At 35.8% G+C, this 20,836-nt stretch overlaps 1 protein-coding gene across 1 annotated transcript; it reads right to left on the reverse strand.

Moving 5' to 3' along the window:
* Window positions 1-1,054: 1,054 nt before the first annotated feature.
* On the reverse strand, window positions 1,055-18,305 carry LOC132104487 (tyrosine-protein phosphatase non-receptor type 2-like). Its single transcript, XM_059509980.1, has 10 exons — window positions 18,078-18,305; window positions 16,930-17,020; window positions 16,730-16,830; window positions 13,793-13,891; window positions 12,723-12,860; window positions 12,342-12,551; window positions 8,962-9,123; window positions 8,673-8,869; window positions 6,364-6,465; window positions 1,055-1,753 (listed from the first exon to the last, which is right to left on the reverse strand). The coding sequence occupies exons 1-10, from the start codon at window positions 18,132-18,134 to the stop codon at window positions 1,729-1,731; spliced, it is 1,182 nt and encodes a 393-aa protein (XP_059365963.1). The 5' UTR covers window positions 18,135-18,305; the 3' UTR covers window positions 1,055-1,728.
* Window positions 18,306-20,836: the final 2,531 nt, after the last annotated feature.

The following is a 20,836-nucleotide window of genomic DNA, read 5'->3' on the forward strand; positions in this document are numbered from 1 at the left end:
ATTATTCCAGTCACATGATCCTTCAGAAATCATTCTTATATTTTGATTTGTTGCTAAAAAAAATGATTTATTATTTTTACGTTGAAAACAGTTCAGAAGAATTTTTTCAGGTTTCTTTGATGAATATAAAGTTCAGAAGAACAGCATTTATCTGAAATAGAAATCGTAACATTATAAATGTCTTTATCATCACTTTTGATCAATCTTATTTAAAGCATCCTTGCTAAATAAACAATTCTATAATTTCTTTAAACAAAAAAAGAAGAAATCATACAGACTCAAAGCTTTTGAATGGTATAGTGTATGATGTTAAAAGCTTTTTATTTCAGATAAATGCTGATCTTTGGATCTTTCTATTCATCAAAGAATCCTTAAAAAGAAAACAAAATGTACTCAACTGTTTTAAATATTGATAATTAGCAAATCGACAAACATTATATATATATAAAAAGTCCCGTGTAGAACAGCAGCGGTTTCTCCAGAAGACAGTAGGTTCCCTTCAGATATACATTCAGATAAAACACCCGCAACGTAGTTTGATTTTTAAATGTGCAGTGCTCATGTTTATTCAATAAAGTCAAATGTCACAAATCTTTTTATGGGAAATACTGCTACTGCATTGAAATACCGGAAATGTGTTTAAAAATCATATCACCATTATTGAAAAACATTATATCGCGATACATATTGATATTGAATTATCAATATGCCTTATATGTATTTATATATATATATATATATAGCCCTAATATATATATAAACTCTGTGCATGTATTACAGTAACCATTTTTAAACCATGTGCTGAACTGTGATGAACATAGTCAAAAAAAGGCTTAAAGCTCTCAAACATGGTCTTATTTTGGGGTGAATTATGAATTGGACACATCTTAAAACACTAGTTTTACCCTCACTCCAAACACAAAGTCAGCAAACAGCAAGAGAAACTATGTAATATTGTACAGTACAGCTAGTTAGGTGTACAGGAAGATTTAAATGGCTGTGATTGTAGCCTGGTGTGTGACCGTTTGAAAAAAGTGAATGACACAACACAGTGTTACAGAAACTAAATGATAGCAGTTTTATTCATGGATCCTACTCTTGGATAAAGAAAAGTAAGACTGTTCAACACTCAGACACTGCTGGTTTGTTCGGTGTGTCGTAAACAAATGCAATGTCTGGTCATCATTTTGTACAATCAGTTTTTTCTTCTTTTGTTTTTTTTACATCTCATAAGGTACACTATGTACACGATGTGAGCACTCTTCAGCTTAAGACGTCATTTATCAATCTCACAAACTGGATTTGAGCATACAAGCCCTGTAGATATGATAGGAAATTTCAAGTAATTTCATATAAAAAATAGAGCATTTCATTTTGCCTCTGAAAAAAAGTAGTCTAAAAATACAATGTATGAACAGCATTAGAAATGCATAGACCTACTTCAGATCCTGCTGCTTTTTCCAACAAAACAAAAAGCAAAAAAACTAACAAAAACAAAGACTAAATAGGTCCAATGAAATTAAAACCAATCCAAAACAATGGCGATGCGTTGTCCTCTATATATCACAGAGTTTCATCCACAGATATAGTGCTGGTGTGTGCTGTTGTTGGGAGTGGAGAAACGTTCATGTTCAAAGAAGAGTTCATGCTGTAAACGACTTCTGAAAACACAGGGGTGGATGGGAGGGCATTATGGGATGGAGATCTCTCGCTGAGGTTGCCATGGAGTTAGGAGTCACTGGTTGTTCTCGCTCTGTCGATACAATCACAAATCACAGTCAAATATGTCATATTTCAATCACAATGTTAATGTCCTTCGCCCATAAACCTGCATGGTTGACTTTCTTCTATGAACACAAAACAGAACTTATCATAAATGCTGATGTTCCCTAGTAGAGACTTGGGCTTCTGAGCTCCGAAGGACTGTGTTAAATATAACTGAAGGCAACAGACATTTTTGCAGGAATCAAGGCTGGGAATTAGGCCAACACCTCATGATTCAAAACTGCACAATGCAATTCGAAAACAATTCTCTGTGAACCTCCATATTTCAGTAATGTCACTCCAAAGCTGTACTAAAATACTCGGACTCGCCAATAGTTTAATAACACAGTATTAGAGGTAACTCTGCATTCACATTTGCATGCATTGCATCAGTAATAATAGGCAGTTAATGTCCACCATGCAGCAGGGGCATTAAAGGTGGGGTGTGTGTTTTTAAGAAAATGCTTTACACAACTGAGTAAGGCAGAGTACCAAACAATTGTAGCCAATCAGCAGTAAGGGGCGTGTCTACTCTAGATGTGGAGGAGACATTGGACTTACTCCACCTTTAACGGTCAATAAGGACCAAGCTAAACTTTTTTTTGTATGTGTATGTGTTTTTAAGCATTTTAATTAAGACTATAATGATATAACTATTTTAAACATTTTAAGAAATGCACATTTATCAAGGGAGCTTGCTTTAGTTGAGAAGCACTGGTTTAGATTACGTCGTCCATCGTTATCCACCTGACTGATATTTATCCACATTTATTCACCCATTCAATGATAAATATTAAGTGGGATCATTTCAAAGTTGCTGCAATTCCAATGGTGCGATAAAGAAAATACGGCAAACCCTGAGTGTGATAAATGCGGGGCAGGAAGGTAAGTGAGACGTTTTAGGCTTAATAATCTTGTTATACATGCAGGATTTTAGTCAGAATGGCAGACTAAAATTAACTTTTAGATGAAAAATAAAGAAATAAATCTATTTTAGGTGACACGCGATTAACCAAACAAAACACACTCTTAGCTCAGTCTGCAGAAACATACAAGTGCTGCACGCAAACCACACACACACACACACACACACACACACACAGTATTATTGCACTGTGGCTGTGCCAAGATCTCCACCACATATCTATCTAAAACACCATATCTACACCCCTAAAAAGACTTAAGGTTTTATTTATATTAGTCATTGTGAACACACTTTAAATCTCATTCAACAGAGAGAGCAGTCTTCTAAATTTGGAAAAAAAGCAAAACCACAACACCATGCTGAAGCTTAGTCTTAGCCATGGCCATGAGAACAGCAGCAAGCTCCACAGCAGCATATCACAGCACACAAGGCCCGAGTCTGACTCTCACGTACAGACGGAGGATTCTGAAGAGCCCGGACAAGCTTGTCTTTACAAAAATCCCGCAGATGCGCCATTGCTGCCTCACTGGGGAGGTTTCCCAACAGGGCAGCACTCGCTGTGTCACGTACAGCAAATACAGCCCAGACTGCAACCACAATACAAGACACAATTACACAGACGCTGACCTGACCCTGCTCACTGTTCATGTGCAACATGACCGGCTTGTTCTCAAAATCACATATTTCACCCCAAAGACCAACAGATACAAATAAAAGACATATTAGCTAAAGAAAGTTAAGAGCATTGTAAAAACAATGTTCTTGTATTTTTTTAATTTCTCCCGAACTTCTCATTAGTGTAATCAGTAGTGACATATTTATGAAGAACACCTGTGAAGTTGTATGCACAGATCACAATAGTATCTGTTTCACCTAAATTAATTTTGTTTAAATAAATCCTTGTGTTTCAGCAATGAGCATTTAGGGGAAATCTGCTTCTTATGAAAATGTAAATATCTTCTAAAAAGCTCTAAAACAGGCCATCAGAGCCATAATCACCCTCAGTCTGATTACATCAGCATCCCACTAACCGACTCGATTTAGATCAGGGTGTCCACACCCATACTGACTGTTTTTCTCAATTCTTGCCCTCTTTTTCTGTCACATGCACCAGTTAAGGTCATTTATGATGGGGGATACTGTACACATATACAAAATAAACCATATAATACAAGATTAATGAATGCTGAAGAAATATTGTTCATTCTTAGTTTATGTTACCTAAAGTAGTTAGCTAATGTTAACGAGAAGTCTGACAGCAGCCAGTGCTTCACAGAGATCTGATCTGACCATCATCAGTCTGTCTGTGATGACATGAAGAAACTGAGACAGACTAAACTGTGACGACTCCAAGACATCTGAAGAAACCTTCCTACAAAGCCACACGACTGAAAGACTTGAGGCACTAAAAATGCTGTAAAATGAGGATGCTTTCAAAAATGATGTCATAAATAGATTTTATTTATCAATTAAATTCCACATTTGGTGCGTCCACACTTTGCGTTTAAAACAGCTTTTGTCCTTGGTGCACTTGCGCACAGTTTTTCAGGCAGCTTTGCGGGAAGGTTTCCTGAAGCATCTTGGAGACGTCATCATCAGTTCTTCTGGATTTAGTCGGTCTCAGTTTCTTCATGTAATCTCAGACGGACAAAGTGCAGTTTGTTTCCCTAAGCTCGAGTTGGGAAGCATATAAAAATGATTTATTAACAACAGTAAAATCTAAATTTATATGGATCATTTGTATATTCTACTCTTGTGTAAGGTACCGTTATTCTTCTACGGTAATATGTGAAACTAACCAACAACTTCAGTTATTATAAAATAAGTGCTTTATACTTGCTTTATGTGATGCAGTTGCAATTTGAAGACAAAGACAAGTTTGTTTTGAGGCACTTTGTGACTGCTTATTTCTCTCACACACACACACACACACACACACACACACACACACACACACACACACACACACACACACACACACACACACACACACAGCAAAACTTTGACAAAATTACATTTCTTGATGAGTTGATACTTTATCATAGTGATTTTATAATGCCAAAATCTAAAGCAAAAAAAGTGGAAATTAATGACTTATTAGCCAATAAGTGATCCTCCGCTTTTTTTTTTTTTTTTTTACATTTTGAACACGCGTTTGTTAACCAAAAAGTATATTTTGATCATCCCATTAAACATATAATTTAAATTGGATAACTGTATAACCTTAAAGTGCTGGAAATAGTCGAAAATTGAAAAGTGCTAATATTTCTCTCTCAAAAGGTTGTACAAACCCTTAAATGAATAATGTCATAACACTGGACTATTTCTGCCTCAAAACCATGGTTATAGTTATCGTTACTATAATGCCTTTCCAAAGATAAGTGTGACGTCATGTGACATTGTTTACACAGTTTTTTTTTTTTATTCTTAGTTTTACTGAGATTTCAGTCTCCATTAGAGATGCCAATTGAATTGAAAGAAACTGACCCTCAAATAAAAATTAATCTCTTTGTGGGCAGATGCCACATATCAGAAATTATACAGCTGTCCACTGATCCTCACTGGTGTGACTGCACTGCTTCTGCATGGGCTGTTAAATCATCTGCTATAACTGACCCAAAATACAACATGGATAAGAAACACTAGTGTAGTGGTTTGACAAAATAATGTGAAGATCCATTACTACAGGAAAAAATAAAATAATAATTGTGCAGGATACAGTGAAAAAAACAAACGTAATAATCTTTCATTGTCTATATTCTCTAGGTTGTACATCAGTGTACTAAGTTATGTTGAGATGGTTAGTACAAGCTGTGGATGAAATGGACGACTTGTCAGACTTCCCAACAGGACAAACCATGGGAACCCATTTAGCAAGAGTATCTGTAACCTTAACAGCCCAATTGTTTGGGATTTCAAGAACAATTATGACTGTGAACACAAAGCATGGCAAGACTTCATCAGCAAGAAAAACAGCAAAGTGATTGCAAACCCTAATATTCACATCGAAGACCCCATTTCCTCAAAAACTCTGCTATGGCAACACATCCAGGAAAGAGCTGCAATTGATCAAACTTTAAAACACGTGTACCAATGCTAAAATGTGATAAAGATGGTGCCATGATCATAAAACTTGGTCTGTTGGAGCACAAAGATGAACTGCAACATGGCCAGACAAGTTACCTGACAATCAGCTAACTATTAAACCACTGTGGATATTTTCGAAGAGTTCCTTCAACATCTCGAGAGTAACTGGAATATGATTTATTGACAAACATTCAAATGGAGACTATTCTAATAAGGTTGAAAGCTGTACTACATTCAATTGGTGGTAAAACACCTTAATAAAGAAGTATTGCCTATTTCCCAGGTATTCACATTATTTTGTCCAACCCCTGTTTATATATATCCTGGTCTGCGAGTCTGCAAATGGCTTAATCTCTAAATGGCTCAAAGACTAAATGGTAACTTAGTTTAGTGAGGCATGAGCATCTGAGACACTAAACAACAAGTGATATTATGAGAACTGAGTGGGTTGTTGAGGCATATGTGGTATTATACTACATTACTTCTACATGAACAGACATGTTGAAATTATTCATCGTGTCAATGAGAAGTACAGCAAAAAAAATAAAAAAAATCACACTCCATCCAGACGGACCAGATATTTTCACCTTTTTCTTTTCTTATCAGGGTCGTTGATCCTGGGTTTTGTCTGCTTCTGGGTCTTCTGATTGGGGTTGGACATTTTCTCGTCTCTTTGTCTTTTGCGACCACTGGAAAAAGAGAAAACAGAGAATATAACATGAAAATGTGATATTCTAACACGGTCTCATTTTCAGTGAAAAAAATTATTTGTCATCACTAAATACAAAACTCTGCACAAACAGAAATGACAGCAAGCGACAGAAATAAAGAGCAAGCGACTGAAACAAAAAATAAAAAGCGACAAACAAAAAATCAAAAATCAACAGACAAAAAAATCAAAAAGCGACAGAAACAAAAAATCAAAAAGCAAGCAACAGAAACAAAAAGTAAAAAAGCGACAAACAAAAAAATCAAAAAGCAAGCAACAGAAACAATAAGTAAAACAAAGCAAGCAACAGAAACAAAAAAATCAAAAAGCAAATCAACATAAACAAAAAATATCTATTCATGACACAAATGGTGTGAATCTCATCGCAACATTTAACCCCAAAATCAAAAGGAAATTAGAAAAGATATTTTGCATTAAAAAAAAGGTTGTTTTAGTACCATTTAGATGTTTTGCATGGTGACATTATTTTCTTGTCAATTGAGCACATTTCTTCCTAAATTCTCTTTATCATAATGCCTCCACAAATCATAGTTTATAATAATATTGCATTACTGAAATGAAAATGAGCTTTTAGAAATACAGTATAGAGAGTTAATAAAGAGAAATTTAGAAATAAACACTGAACAATGCAAAAAGGTAATGGTTCTAAAATATACCTTCTTTTCTTTTAGGGGTGCTCTGATCAGGATTTTTGAGGCCGATCACAGAAAGCAGTATCTGCCGATAGCAATCTTTTTAAAGCCTTCTTTTTATCATTTATAACTATATATAGTGATACTCCAATCAGGATTTTTAGAAATTTATTCAGGGCCTGAATTTCTTTTTTGAAAATCGGTCAATTCCCCTCTTAGGTGACTCCTGCGAGAGGCGAAGCAGCAGAAGAGTCTGCTACTGATCCTTCGCCGTTTACAACAAATGCACAAACGCAACATTTATCCATTATTTTAATTTTTTAATCCAAACTTTTTCACTGTAAATGCTTTTTCAGGATTGCAATTATTATTATTATTTTTTTTACACAGTGCCGTAATACAATCTTTAACAGACATGTTTAAACACAATAATAAATATAAGCAACACATTATTTAATGGTTTTACTTTAGCATTTACTTCATGATTTATATATTCATTTGCTCAAGCAAGTAGGAAAACATTTAAACTACTTTCTTATGTTATCACAAACTTACCATTGACAGAAATAGTCAGCTCTACTGCCTTTTTTATTTATTATTTTATATTTATTCCAAGCAATCCTGACGTTCATGAAGAACTTTGTTTTTCTTCTTCCACAAGTGCCATCTTATTAACTTGTTTATCTAAAAGTGCTCTTTCTAGGTTTAAAGGGGAAAAGTGCTCTTGTGAAACACAGTAGACTTTGAGCACTTAATTGATAAACATGGGCAAGAATCAAAAAAGTAATGCAATTAATAAACTTTAGTGATGATGTGACATTGCCTTGATTGTGCAAGTGACAACTCTTGTGTCAACTGTGCAGCTCGCTTATAGACAGATGCGATTTGTAGTGATTTGAAGCCATTTGCATATTTTGAGAGAGAGAGAGAGCGTGCGGTGATTCACTCCCGCTGTTTGTGAAGTTACATCTCACACAAGGTTTTTCAAAATTAATGTATAAGTTAATGACGAAATATAGCATTATAATTATTTAACCCTCACCAGACAGAGACTTTGACGGTGCGGCTGCATGTCGTGCCAAACCGCTCACAGCAGTTTGAGATCGTTATTTTGAGATCTGCCTTTTTAGAGACCGCCGATCAATCATCCCAACATGATTATCGGCCGATAGTGATCGTACCCCCTTTTTCTTTTCTTTTCTAAATTATAATTCTTAAGTCATACAGGAACTGGTAAGACTAGTCTTACAAGTATATCTTTTTTTTTTTTTTTGAAGACTTGTTATAACTTTTTAAAGTCATTTACATAAAAAGTAGACTGGCCTCATTTGAATCCGAAAAGTAAGACTGCTCACCCCTTGGTTAACAGAGTTGGTCAGACTAGTTTTTCTTAACATAGCGGCTATGTTTAAGCATCTGGCAGCTGGAATTCATTTGGCAACTAAATCCAGCATCTGAAATCATGCTTGATGAATGGCCTTTACTGGCCACATGCAAGTTTGGAAACAGCAAAATTGAGTGTCTTGCTACATACTATGTTCCAGCATCTCTGTCTGATTCTTTATTGGGGGTCTCTAGGCCGGTTTTCTTTCCTGTCTTTGGGTCCATCCCATCTTCCAGATGAGACAGCTTGCTGCCGTTGTAGCGTTCTGTGCATTTAGGAGGCTGTGGTGGTGGGGGAGACTCGGATATGGGCTCTTGGTCCTCTCTGGAAAGCTCTCGCCACTGTTTCTGCACACACATAAATAACCAGCATAAACACAAACACAGTAAGTCTAGCAGTTAATAATAAGTCTGTTCAAAATACTCTGGTGATGACATGCCTGCACAGATGAGTCTCCCATAATGTACTTGGCACCTTCCAGCACAGCCATGTAGGAGAAACGCAGCTGGTCTGGGGTCTGAATCAAACCCATCCGATACTTCCTCATGTCTAAAAGAATCTTTTTGATGTCCACCTCCAACGTGTCTTTCCTTTTGTCCAACTGAACACATCAGTCATAGCGGAAAAGTAAAGTAATGGTTAATTATCTTTAAGCCTGAGAGGGAGACAAACAGAAAAGAAGAACAATATATGCACTGAACCTCTTGAGAACACAATACCTCAAGTGTAACTCATGATGTGGCATCACTGTTCACGGTCTACTTCAAAAATGTTTGTCCCCAACAGGTTTACATTTCGGAAAAACTCAATATTTAAATATAGCTGCAAGCAGCAATGACGGGCCCAAGCCACTGGCGAAACCTCCACCCTGATGACATCAGAAAACAGTGCACAGCAGACACATGCTGTAACCCTCTGGTAGTCTGGTTTTAAGCGTTACAGCGATGAAAGGGTTATTCTAGAATAGGGGTTTTCAAAGTCGTATTTTCTTAATCTTCTGAAATATGACATTATGTTCCAAAAGGACTTATATAATGCTTTTAATGTCAAATAGCCTAAGAAAAACAAACACTTAAAAACGGGCATTTAATGGTTTTTATAAATATGTTTCTCATGTCTGTTTGACAAGTAAACAGTATCGCTGAGTTTTTCTTAATTTCAGGAAGAAGTTCACAGATGGCATACGCATTTTGTTTAGTTTATTTTACAAAAGTACATGGTTTCACTGTTATTTTAAATGTACCAATAAAACAGACCACTTTGAATGATGTCTTACTCTTATTTAACAGATAAGAGCACAGCTGATAAAATCCAAACGTTTGCGCCGATGTTGTGCCAAATTCTGCACCCCCTCGTTGAAGTCACTAACTGATCGCCTAATCCTAACCCTACCCCTAATCCGAGCCCCTCCCCCACATCTACTCCTTAACCTACCAATGCAAGGGGGTGCATAATCTGGCAGGGGTGAAGAATTCTTCACAACACTAGCCCTCCTGTGCGCACACAACATATCAGTTCTAGCATTGCAAACTTGACATTGCAGCTTCTTCATCATCAAATTTAATGAGAAAGCTAAAATACAAATAGCATTCAGTGACTCAATTGAAATTGTTTGTTGTCAAATACATAGGTTGTGCCAGTTGGCGCGAGCATCTCCATGCCGTGGTGTTTTTCCAGACCCATTTTTGCATACGTAAAGCATGCGGTTTTAAGTAGATATTCAGACACGAGAGAAGTACAAAGGCTTCTTTACATATTAAAAAATAGTTTAGACACCAAATGTTTCACCAAATGTTATCTTCTTAACCACAAATAATCGTCTTGCAGTAGCTCAACTTCACGCATTAAATAATCACGTTGGAAAGGTCACGCGTGATGTAGGCGGAAGCACCGACTCAGTGTTTACAATCGAATGTGCAAAGAAAGTCAAACGCCCTTTACAATAAAATGAAAAACAACGATGTTGGATGATTTTGAAGTTGGAGAAGAAAATAAGATGGAGTTTTTTGCCCTACCCTAACTTTTTGTACCGGAGTACACAGACAAAGAATTAACCACGTGTGACCTTTCCAATGTGTTAACGTCATACTTGAATTTGCGTGCATCGCATCGCTAGTGCAAAATGGGCATTTGTGGTTAAAAAGTATATTTTTTTTAGAAAATGACCTATGGTTTCATTAGATAAGACCCTTAATCCTCAGCTGGGATCATGTAGAGCTCTTTGAAGGTGCACTGAAAAAAATAAATTTGGACCTTCAGCCAATTGGTCCCCATTTAAGTCCATTATATGACTTGTTATACATTGGACTTATTATATGTCCAAAAACCTTAATTTCTTTCCAACTGAAGACAGAAAAACATGAACATCTTGGATGATTTATCAGAAAATGTTTATTCTGGAAGTGAACTAACCCTTTAAACACTTGATAATTATGAGAGGGTCTTTGGAAAATATTCTCCATTGTAAGGGTACCCTGGCTCCAAAAAGTTTGATTTATGATTTATAAGCATTTTTTAAATGATTAAGCATTTGTGAAATAATTAGATAAAACTATATTACCAGTACAGTATATATTTGCTTATTCCATGTATTTGTTTGTCAATTTAACTAATGCAAACAGAGCAGAAAAAGGATAAGTCATAAAAGATTTCATATACTATCATTACTATGACTATATCTAGTGGACAACCTTATTATCACAGCTTGAAATGTCTAATGCTTTTTTTCTCAGAAAGAATTGTTCTCCACATATAAAAAGTTTTGAAGTGTTTGGATAATGCACGTTAAAGATATAAGAAAATTACTTAAATTTTTTTTACTGTTACTTTAATAAATTGCCATGGCAACAACATTAAAGATATCCAAAAATCCATTCGCATATTAAAGGAGCATTGCGTAGGTTCTGAAATTTCTAACCGTTACTGACACCAGTGGCCGTTAGAGGAACTGCAGCCAGTCTCATGCTCGTTCTCAGTGCGCACACTCTTTTTTTTTTTTTTTTTACTTACGAGGAGTGTCCGTGGGTGTCTGAATTGTGCTGGAGGCTGGTCGCTTCTTTCCATCCGCAGAGTCCATTTGAAAACAATATTGCCGCTGCTTACTATAATGGCTGACGTGCCGTACGGTTGTAAGCCCAAGTAGACGAGAACGCGCATGACGTCACATTTTGTGAATTTTCGCGCCAATTCGGGCCCGACTCCTCCACACACAATTGAGCCTACAGGCTGAACCGTGGTGGACAGTTGAGGTGTCATTCTTTTTTTTACATCATGGTTGGCCCCTAGTGGTTTGTGCCCTAAAAATGCTACCATCATAACGTTGAACACACTTGACTGGATGTTGATATAAAAGCTAAAATGCTTAAAATTAGACATTACAAAAAGCTTAAGAAGTATATAAACAGTTTCAACGGCAAACAACATAAACAAACATTACTGCGTATGTGCGCTTTTGTGGCCCTAACTTAACTTCCGGTAGACTTCCAAATAGAATCAATAACAACAGCCAAGTCCCTCTAGAGTAGATATTTTTTTGATAACAACCAAAATATGTTTGCTGCGTAAATCAGGTGGACTTAATGAAAATGCAAATTCATTCTATGCCAGCAGGAGATGCTGGAGTCTTATTTGTTCTCGTATAACAAAAAAATCAGACTTTCAGTGACCTACAGTCCACAGCAAAACTATAAATTGCTCTGATAGAAGAAGAATTCCTGATTACAGGGTTTGCCATTAAGAAGTCAACAAAAAAAAACAAAAAACAACTGCATTAAAAATATATATATACTGTAGGCTCCTAGTTTTAGAGATCCAACTCACCAAGACGAGACAAGTATCGACAAGGGAGAATGTTCCCGATCGGCCGATTCCTGCACTGCAGTGGACAACTGCTGGACCGTGATCCATCCCGAGTGAGCCAGATTCCCGCACCTTTAACAGGAAATTCAGGAAGCTGGCTGGGGATTCTGGGACGCCAAAGTCAGGCCATGTGGTATAGTGAAAGTGATAGATCTCTCTCGTCTCCCCCGTCTAAGTGGATAAATGAACAATAATAATAATAAAAATCAGAACAGACAAGAATTGTACAGAATATTAGTATCGCTGAAGTCCAGAACTGCAATTTAAATCTGCATGTGAAGACATAAGATAGCACTGTGTGATCAAGATTGTGATTTTCAGTGGTCAATGAGTGAAACTTACATTTGCATTCTGGAGTTCCAGCACTCTGGTGGTATAATATGACTTTACGTCCTCTGACACTAGTGTTACCACAAATCGAGTGTCACGGAACGACATCTCTCGTTCTTCTTGTGTCGGCCAGTATTGTGCACACTTTTCCTGCATTAAGGAATGTGTAGAAATAATGAAAAGTAAAGCGAAATATATTTCCTTTGTTTAAAACTCAGCAGTAAAAGCCAACAACTTCCTGATATGAATATTTTGTTTTAAAACCAAAAGGCTGGTAAAGATGTTGTGAAAACAGCCTCATTTGACTGCTGAGGTCAGTGCACAATTTACACAATCTACAGTCCACAAACCTTTGATGATTATTTTAATTTAACTGTCCAAAATGTATTTTTACCGAAACAGTTTCAGTTACACCCACTAATGGCATTTATCACCCAACACGAAGTGATATTAAGTGGTCAATGACAAATAAAGATGATCTGAGATGTTGAAGATAGAGAAAGACTATCTTTGCATTCATTTCAAAAAGGTCTTCAAATTTATTTTAAAAAGGGAAAGAACCCTTGGCAAATATCATACATTTATGAATTTTAAATTTAGTCATTAAATCTTGTTCATCATAATATGTATAAACTGCATTGCATTTGGTTTTAATCATTTGAATAAGCTTTTATTTTTATTCAATTCACAAAGTGCTTTATTTTTGTTGTTGAATATTTCTGTTTAGCTTTATTTCAGCTTTATTTTTAGTCATTTAAGCACTTTAAATATGTATTTCCAAGTAGTTACTTTAGTAATTCTATGTTTATTACTATGCAATTTTTTTCATCTACTATTTAAATTTATTTTAAGTCTTATTTAAATTAATTTTTAATAGTTTTCAAGAACAAAATCGCACTTCTACACATACATAAATTCTTTAATGATATGCTACTTATGTACACTCCCTAAGGATTTGCTGAGCTCTGTAATATGAACTGAAAGACAAACATTACATTTCACTGTAGTATGAAAGAGTGAGGAGGCTGACGCTCTTAGAGTGGTGCTTTTAAAGAGAAAAGGTTTGGATCAATTACACTTACAGAGCCTTTCTCTATTACTCTGTTGAGCATGATAACAGCTTTGGTCTCCTGCTCCCAGATCATCAGCCAAAAGTGACCACAGGTGTTTCTCAGAGGACCCTGACAATAAAGAAACACACAAAAAAGTGAACAAATAGTAGGGATGGGCCACAATGGTCACAAGAATGTGTTACATGTCTTATGTAATATAGGTCCCTTAAGAAATTTGAACCCAACTCCAAACTTTGTCGAGTTGACCACTCATTGATGAGTAAACACTAGCTGATTTTCAAAACATGTCATGCACATCTTCAGTAGTTACCTACGCAAAAATAATGTAATGCCAAACAGTCTGGCACACCTACACATTTGTTAAAAAATATCAAACCAAACATGCATCTCAAATGCCTGACTAATGTATTTGAGAGCGTGTGACCTTCGAAATGCAACCCACACAGCTTGGCTGTAACAGACATTTGTAAAAACCTACCACCTGCCTACATCATCCAGTAGTAACCTCTCTGTAAACTAACTGCCAGAGATGGAGTAAAAGTAACTTAATAGTGTTGATAAAAGTTTAACTAAAAGCTGACCAGTTATTTACGATCCTGTTCTGTGTGCCTGATCAAGGCCACTTCACCACAGGTTTCTATAAGGGGACAGTCCCTGGCTTTAGCCCACTGAAAATAACTTAAGACAAAAAAAATGCCTGCTTAAGGCATATTAGTCACACATCAAAAGAAAACCTTTCTAGCATTGAAAAGAATTGAAAATATTTATGGAAGTCCTATGACTGATTCTTTCCCTGATTCCTCATATTCATATGAGAGCTAGTGTCATATTGTTGGTCACACATTCTCAATTATCATAAACAGCATGAAATACACTGCTCCTTTTTTAAGACCTGCACAAATAAAGTGAATACCGTAGAGAACAAACCCATATAATTATATAGTGGTCATCACTAGTGGGTAAAGGACACTATCATAATTTTATGTAAGTGAAGATAGTAAAATAAAGTAAACTGTGTCATATTATACCCAAAAAATATTCATATCAGTAAAACTTACACATATTTGGGATCAAAAATTATTCAGACACTTTGACCTGACCACGTTTGCTTAAGTGTTATCTGACTTTATAAAGATGCATTTGTTCTGACACAGTTTAACTAGTTCTTGTCATATTTTATTACCATTTTCTAAACTATAGTGGATAAACTGTGATAATGTGTGAAATGTTGAAGGTGTCTGAATAAAATTTGGTTTGACTGTACAAACTGAAGTCGGTTTAAGTACAAATATATCATTTCATTTTGCTGATGCAATGATAATGTGTTTAAAAAAAGGCTATAAACAGATTATTGTGCTGGTAAAATCTATATGTTGAATGTGTTAAAAATGTTCTTAGTCTTTTATGCAACGGGAACAGAAAAGCTACAAGAGTTGACTTTTACTGAAATGTCAGATACAGTTTATTGTGTATCAAAACACTAATAATATCAGGTAAAAATATATTTTATGCATATCGCAGAACTTTAAAACAAAAACACGCCTGAATCCTTAAAGGTAAAATATGGGATTAATCAAAAAGATTTTTTTTAAGATTATTTATAAATTATATTAAGGATTTCTCCAAGCACTGCCTGATAATACACTATATGTTCAAGACGAATGAAGCAGGGAGAGAAATATGAATATTACTGATGATGATTGTGGAAAAATCTCGTAAGATACAAAGAAAATCTACAAGCTCAGCAATATGGAGAGACTTCTGTTGGAAGAATGTCATTAAGTTTATTATAACGCCAAAACAGAAATCTGCTGGAGATTATGTGGGGATAGGGAAGCTAACCATTATCATATTTTTGGCAGTCAGAAATTAACCGAGTTTTGGCAAGGGATTAAAAGAAATTTGCAAGCTGTTTTTGAGGTGACCATTCCTTTTAATTGTGAATCTTAATATTTGTCTAATAAATATATTACATACATTTAAATACATAAATATATTATAAATATATAATAATTTATATTTGGCTATTTTCTTTTGATGGGTGAAATAAGATAAAGATAAGAAACTGATGTTATCTCTTCTGGCAGCCAGTAAAAAAGTAATTACAAAGAAATGTCTAAAAACCAGAGCCACCTTCATTTGATTAATGGATTGGCATAACACACACACACACACACACACACACACACACACACACACACACACACACACACACACACACATATATGACCTACAACTTCTCTTGAAACAGAAACGATCTGTAAGGTAAGATTTTTAAGAATTACAAGTAGCTCCTGTTGTTCTTGTACATAGTACAATGAGGAAAATACAAATCATGTGTATATAAACCTGAGTATTTCATTTCCATGATCATTGGCAGACATGAAATGCTGTCTTTGCATTGACATGTATGTATTTGTTTTATTGTAAAGAGGCATGTCTGCCTCGATAAATGCATGTATTTTTTCTCAGATTTTTTTTTTGAAATACACAAGACTCTTATTTTGAACGGTATATGCTGTACTATATCCTGCTGCTCATTTAAAAAGATAAAGGAGATTAAATCTGCTCTATTATAAACATCTACAACACATTACAATATAAACACCATAAAGTAAACACCATCATGATTCACCAACAGTAGATAATTAGCAATCACTTGGCAGAAATGTGCATTATTTATTGATTGTGATCTACAACAGCATCACATTTTGACTTTAAACATGCAATGCTCACATTTATTTAATTCAATCACATTCTTATGAATTTTAATAATCACATTAGGCCATGTTGTGATTAATATTTTTACATTCCTAAATTTAAGACCGCTTCAAATGACTATTTGAATGAAATTGTTAACCATTACTTTTTTTATTGCATTTAAGACTATTTAAGGACCTGGGCGCTCCAGGGGTAAGTTTAGTGGTCTGGGTGGTGTTCACTCACCTGGGTAAGTATGTATCTTCTCTGGGCTTCTTCCATTACCACCAGGCTGGCATTGATGTAGTCATTTTCTGTGCTTTCTAATTTCACCCGACTGTGGTCAACTGATATGTTTGGGAAAAAGTTAAACAATGTCAAACGCAACATCACAGACCAGTTGCATTACAATGCCAAGAGAGGAATCCTTATCCCACGTTACTTACAAGGGCTCACGTCTCTGTATCTGTTCCGATTGCGATTCTCCGGATACTTGGCCACTTTGAAAGCACATTCGTGTGATTGGTTGCGTATTTCCTGGGAAAGGAAAACATTCAAACACTTGAGTATTTCCTGGAAAAGGGCTTCAAAACAACAGATAGATCGGGTCATTACTGATTCATTAGGTTCATCGAGTTTCATTTCAGTTAAACGCCCGAGTCTGCAAACGCAGGACAGGAAAAGCACATTTAAAAGAAATTAGCTGATCATGTCAATTGTGACAGAACTAATCCCAGAAGTAGTAACATTGTATTACTGGAAACAAATCAAGGAAGCTACATGTTGTTTGTTTAGCTACACACAAACTCACCCAGCACTCAATAAAACAATTAAATGAGGCCTATAAACATGATATCCTTTTAATAGACGTTTATACTTTAATGTTTCAGTGTGTGTAGGATAGTAAATGTAAAGAAGACTACAAAGAAGTTATATTCAACAGGCTGTCCTGTAGTTTTCAGTTTTTAGGACATTCAATTAGTGATAACAGGAAAACGTAACAGTTGCTGTTTACAGTAAATAAATGTGTATAAATCAGAAATAGCGAACAGCTGTTATTCGTATAAATGGAGGAATGGGTTTCACTGTTGTCTTAAGATGTCTGTGTCTAAAAACCTAGTCTGTGTTGCCTACAAAGACAGCATTTCGGTCATTAATGTCACGTTAAAATGTTGTATACTGTGGTCAGTTAAGATACATTACGATTTCAATCAGGTTGTCCAATTTATGACCACTGTGCTTTCTGTTGTTCTGACAAAACAATTAATATAATAATTAAACAGGAAGTAACGTTAATTAAACAGTCTACAATGCTCAAACGTGTTGTGTATGTAGTCGGTTCACTTGATTCTGAGCCGCAGTTAACTTAACTTACAGTTTCACTCACAAGTTTACAACAGAACAACAACCATAACATCCCGGCTTCACAGCTTCACTTTCACTTTATCCAGTTTCATCAACAGTCAAAAGGAGAAGAGTGACAGCACAGGGAATTAAAGTTTGAAAAGCGACAAGGAGATAAAAGACATTACTCTCACAGCTAAATGTAGATTGCGTGGCTCATTAGCATGCTAGCTGTCTTAGCCTCACTTACTAAATAAAGGTTCTGCCAGCGGCCCTCTGAGTCTATGTCCTCAAACTCCTGCTCCATGTCTCCGTCAGTTCCTTTCGCTTTAAGCTTGTATGTTTTATTGAGAATGAACGTCACGGCTGTAGAAATCACTCATTTCTCGTCCTCGCACTGAACTGCTGAGAGAGTCTGTCGGTGTTTGTTCGTACCGCTGACATTTGCGACGAGAATCTCAGTCTCAGCGCATGCGCAGTGAGGAGAGCGGTGGTCGTCTGCGCATGCGCAGTGATTCTTCAAGATGTCACGTCAGAGCAGTACGAACATATCAAACATCTGTCAATGATTTGGTTTTGTTGAACATGGTACTCATATACATTTTCTACATGCTGAGCCTGGTTCCTCCCAAAGTTTTTTCTCCATTCTGTCACCGATGTTTTGGTCTAGTTGGGGACACTTCATTTCCAGCGATATCGTCAACTTGATTGCACAGATACTATTTAAACTGAACTGAGCTGGATGATGACATAACTGAATTCAATGATGAACTGCCTTTTTGCATTACTGACACTATTTTCCGACTTAATGCTGTTCAGTTGCTTTGACACAATCTGTATTGTTAAAAGCGCTATATAAATAAAGGTGACTTTACTACATACATGTACATTAAATGTATTGCTTATGCAAAAATGTGCAATATCCTTATATTTATTTGTTACCCCTCCATCCTAGAACATTCCTGCATCTCACTCAATCCTATTCCATTATCATTTATAGCACAATTGTTTATACACTTATTTATTTGCCAATTTGTAATTCTCCCGTAAATTTTTTTTTTTTTTTTTTTTTTTTCTGTATGTTGTTGTGTGTCTGTTTACTGGAAGCTTATGTCACTAAAACAAATTCCTTGTATGCGCAAGCATACTTGGCAATAAAGCTCTTTCTGATTCTGATTCTGATTCTGATTATGTACACACACACACACACACACACACATACATACATGCATGCATACATACACTCCCTGCCCGCTTTATTAGGTGCACCTTGCTAGTACCAGGTTGGACCCCCTTTTGCCTTCAGAGCTGCCTTAATTCTGTTGAAAACATTTCTCAGAGATTTTGGCCCATATTGACATGATAACTTCATGCAGTTGCTGCAGATTTATCAGCTGCACAGCTATGATGTGAATCTCCCATTCCTCCACATCCCAAAGCAATTCTACTGGATTGAGATCTGGTGACTGTGGAGGTCATCTGAGTAAAGTGAACTCATCGTCATGTAAAACAAACCAGTCTGAGATGATTTGAGCTTTGTGTCATGGTGTCATGGACATGGTCAGCAACAATACTCAGGAAGACGTTGGCGTGTAAACGATGCTCATTTGGTGCTAAGGGACCCAAAGTGTGGCAAGAAAATATCCTCCACACCATTACACCACCACCACCAGCCTGAACCACAGAGCAAGGCAGGATGGATCCATACTTTCAGGTTCTTTTATCTGAATGCAGGGCCGTAGCTGGGGTTAGCAGCCTGTTTGAAAGTGTTTATTTTGTGTGTTCATTCTGTTTATTTGTTTGTGCTATTTACACAGTTTCACTAATTTCACTAGTTGTAAACTGTATGAAAATTATTTGGGTATAATATGTCACAGTTCACCTTATGTCGTGACATTTGCCAAGTATGGTGACCCATACTCAGAATTGGTGCTCTGCATTTAATCCATCCAAGTGCACCCACACACACACAGCAGTGAGAAGTGAATACACCATATCAGGGCCGTAGCTGGGGTTTGCAGGGCCCCGGTGCAGGTTGTACCGGTGGGCCCTGTTTGAAATTGTTTCATTTAAATGTTCATTCTATTTATTTATTTGTGCTAATTGCACAATGTTTAAGTTGTTTCATGTTTGTAGGTGTACAGGTACAGAAAACAAATAATTAAATATAAAATAGCACTGCATAGTCTTCACTGTAAAAATTAAATTAACTGTCAAACCAAAATTTATTCAGACAACATTTCTTACATCATCACAGTTTATTTGCTCTAGTTTATAAAATGGTAATAAAATATGATAAGAAATCAGAGTTGAACTGTCAGAACAAATTCAGATTGATAATATATCAGATAACTTTGATAGAAAGAAATGTAATGGATAACAATCAAACCAAACTTCAGACAACTGTTAGTATGGCAATATTTACACAACTATCAATACTTTGTTGAACAATTACCAAGCAATGCATAATTCTGTTCAGTCTGTGGTGTGAAAAGGTTGCATTAGCAATTAAAGAAAAAAACTAACATATAAGCAAAACATGAGGTCAAAGTGTCTGAATAATTTTTGGTCCCATTTTTTTTCTATCAATTTCACTAGTTGTCCACTGTATGAAGTTTTTTTGGGGTATAATATGTCACAGTTCGCTTTATTTAGCTATACTTACTTACCTAAATTAACTATAGTGTCCTGCACCTAATATTAAAACTTTTTTTTTTTAATAATATATGGTGTCTGAATAATTTTTGGTTTGACTGTGCACTCATTCTTGTTAAAACTAAGGAGTAATTCAGTCAAGAGCAGTGAGTGATTTTCTCTCTTTCATTTTCTTGGATTAATATTACAGCAGCAGTAGCTTAATTAGGTGCGGTCACTTTAAAAGACAATGAATGCATCCAATATAAAACACATACAATTTATTTTTCTCAACTGTTTACTTTCACTTAAGACATAATCGACATTTTTCGAACATACTATCCAAGACGAGTATTTTCACATTTTTTATGAATT

This window comes from Carassius carassius, chromosome 25 (assembly GCF_963082965.1).
Source record: "Carassius carassius chromosome 25, fCarCar2.1, whole genome shotgun sequence".
NCBI lineage: Eukaryota > Metazoa > Chordata > Actinopteri > Cypriniformes > Cyprinidae > Carassius > Carassius carassius.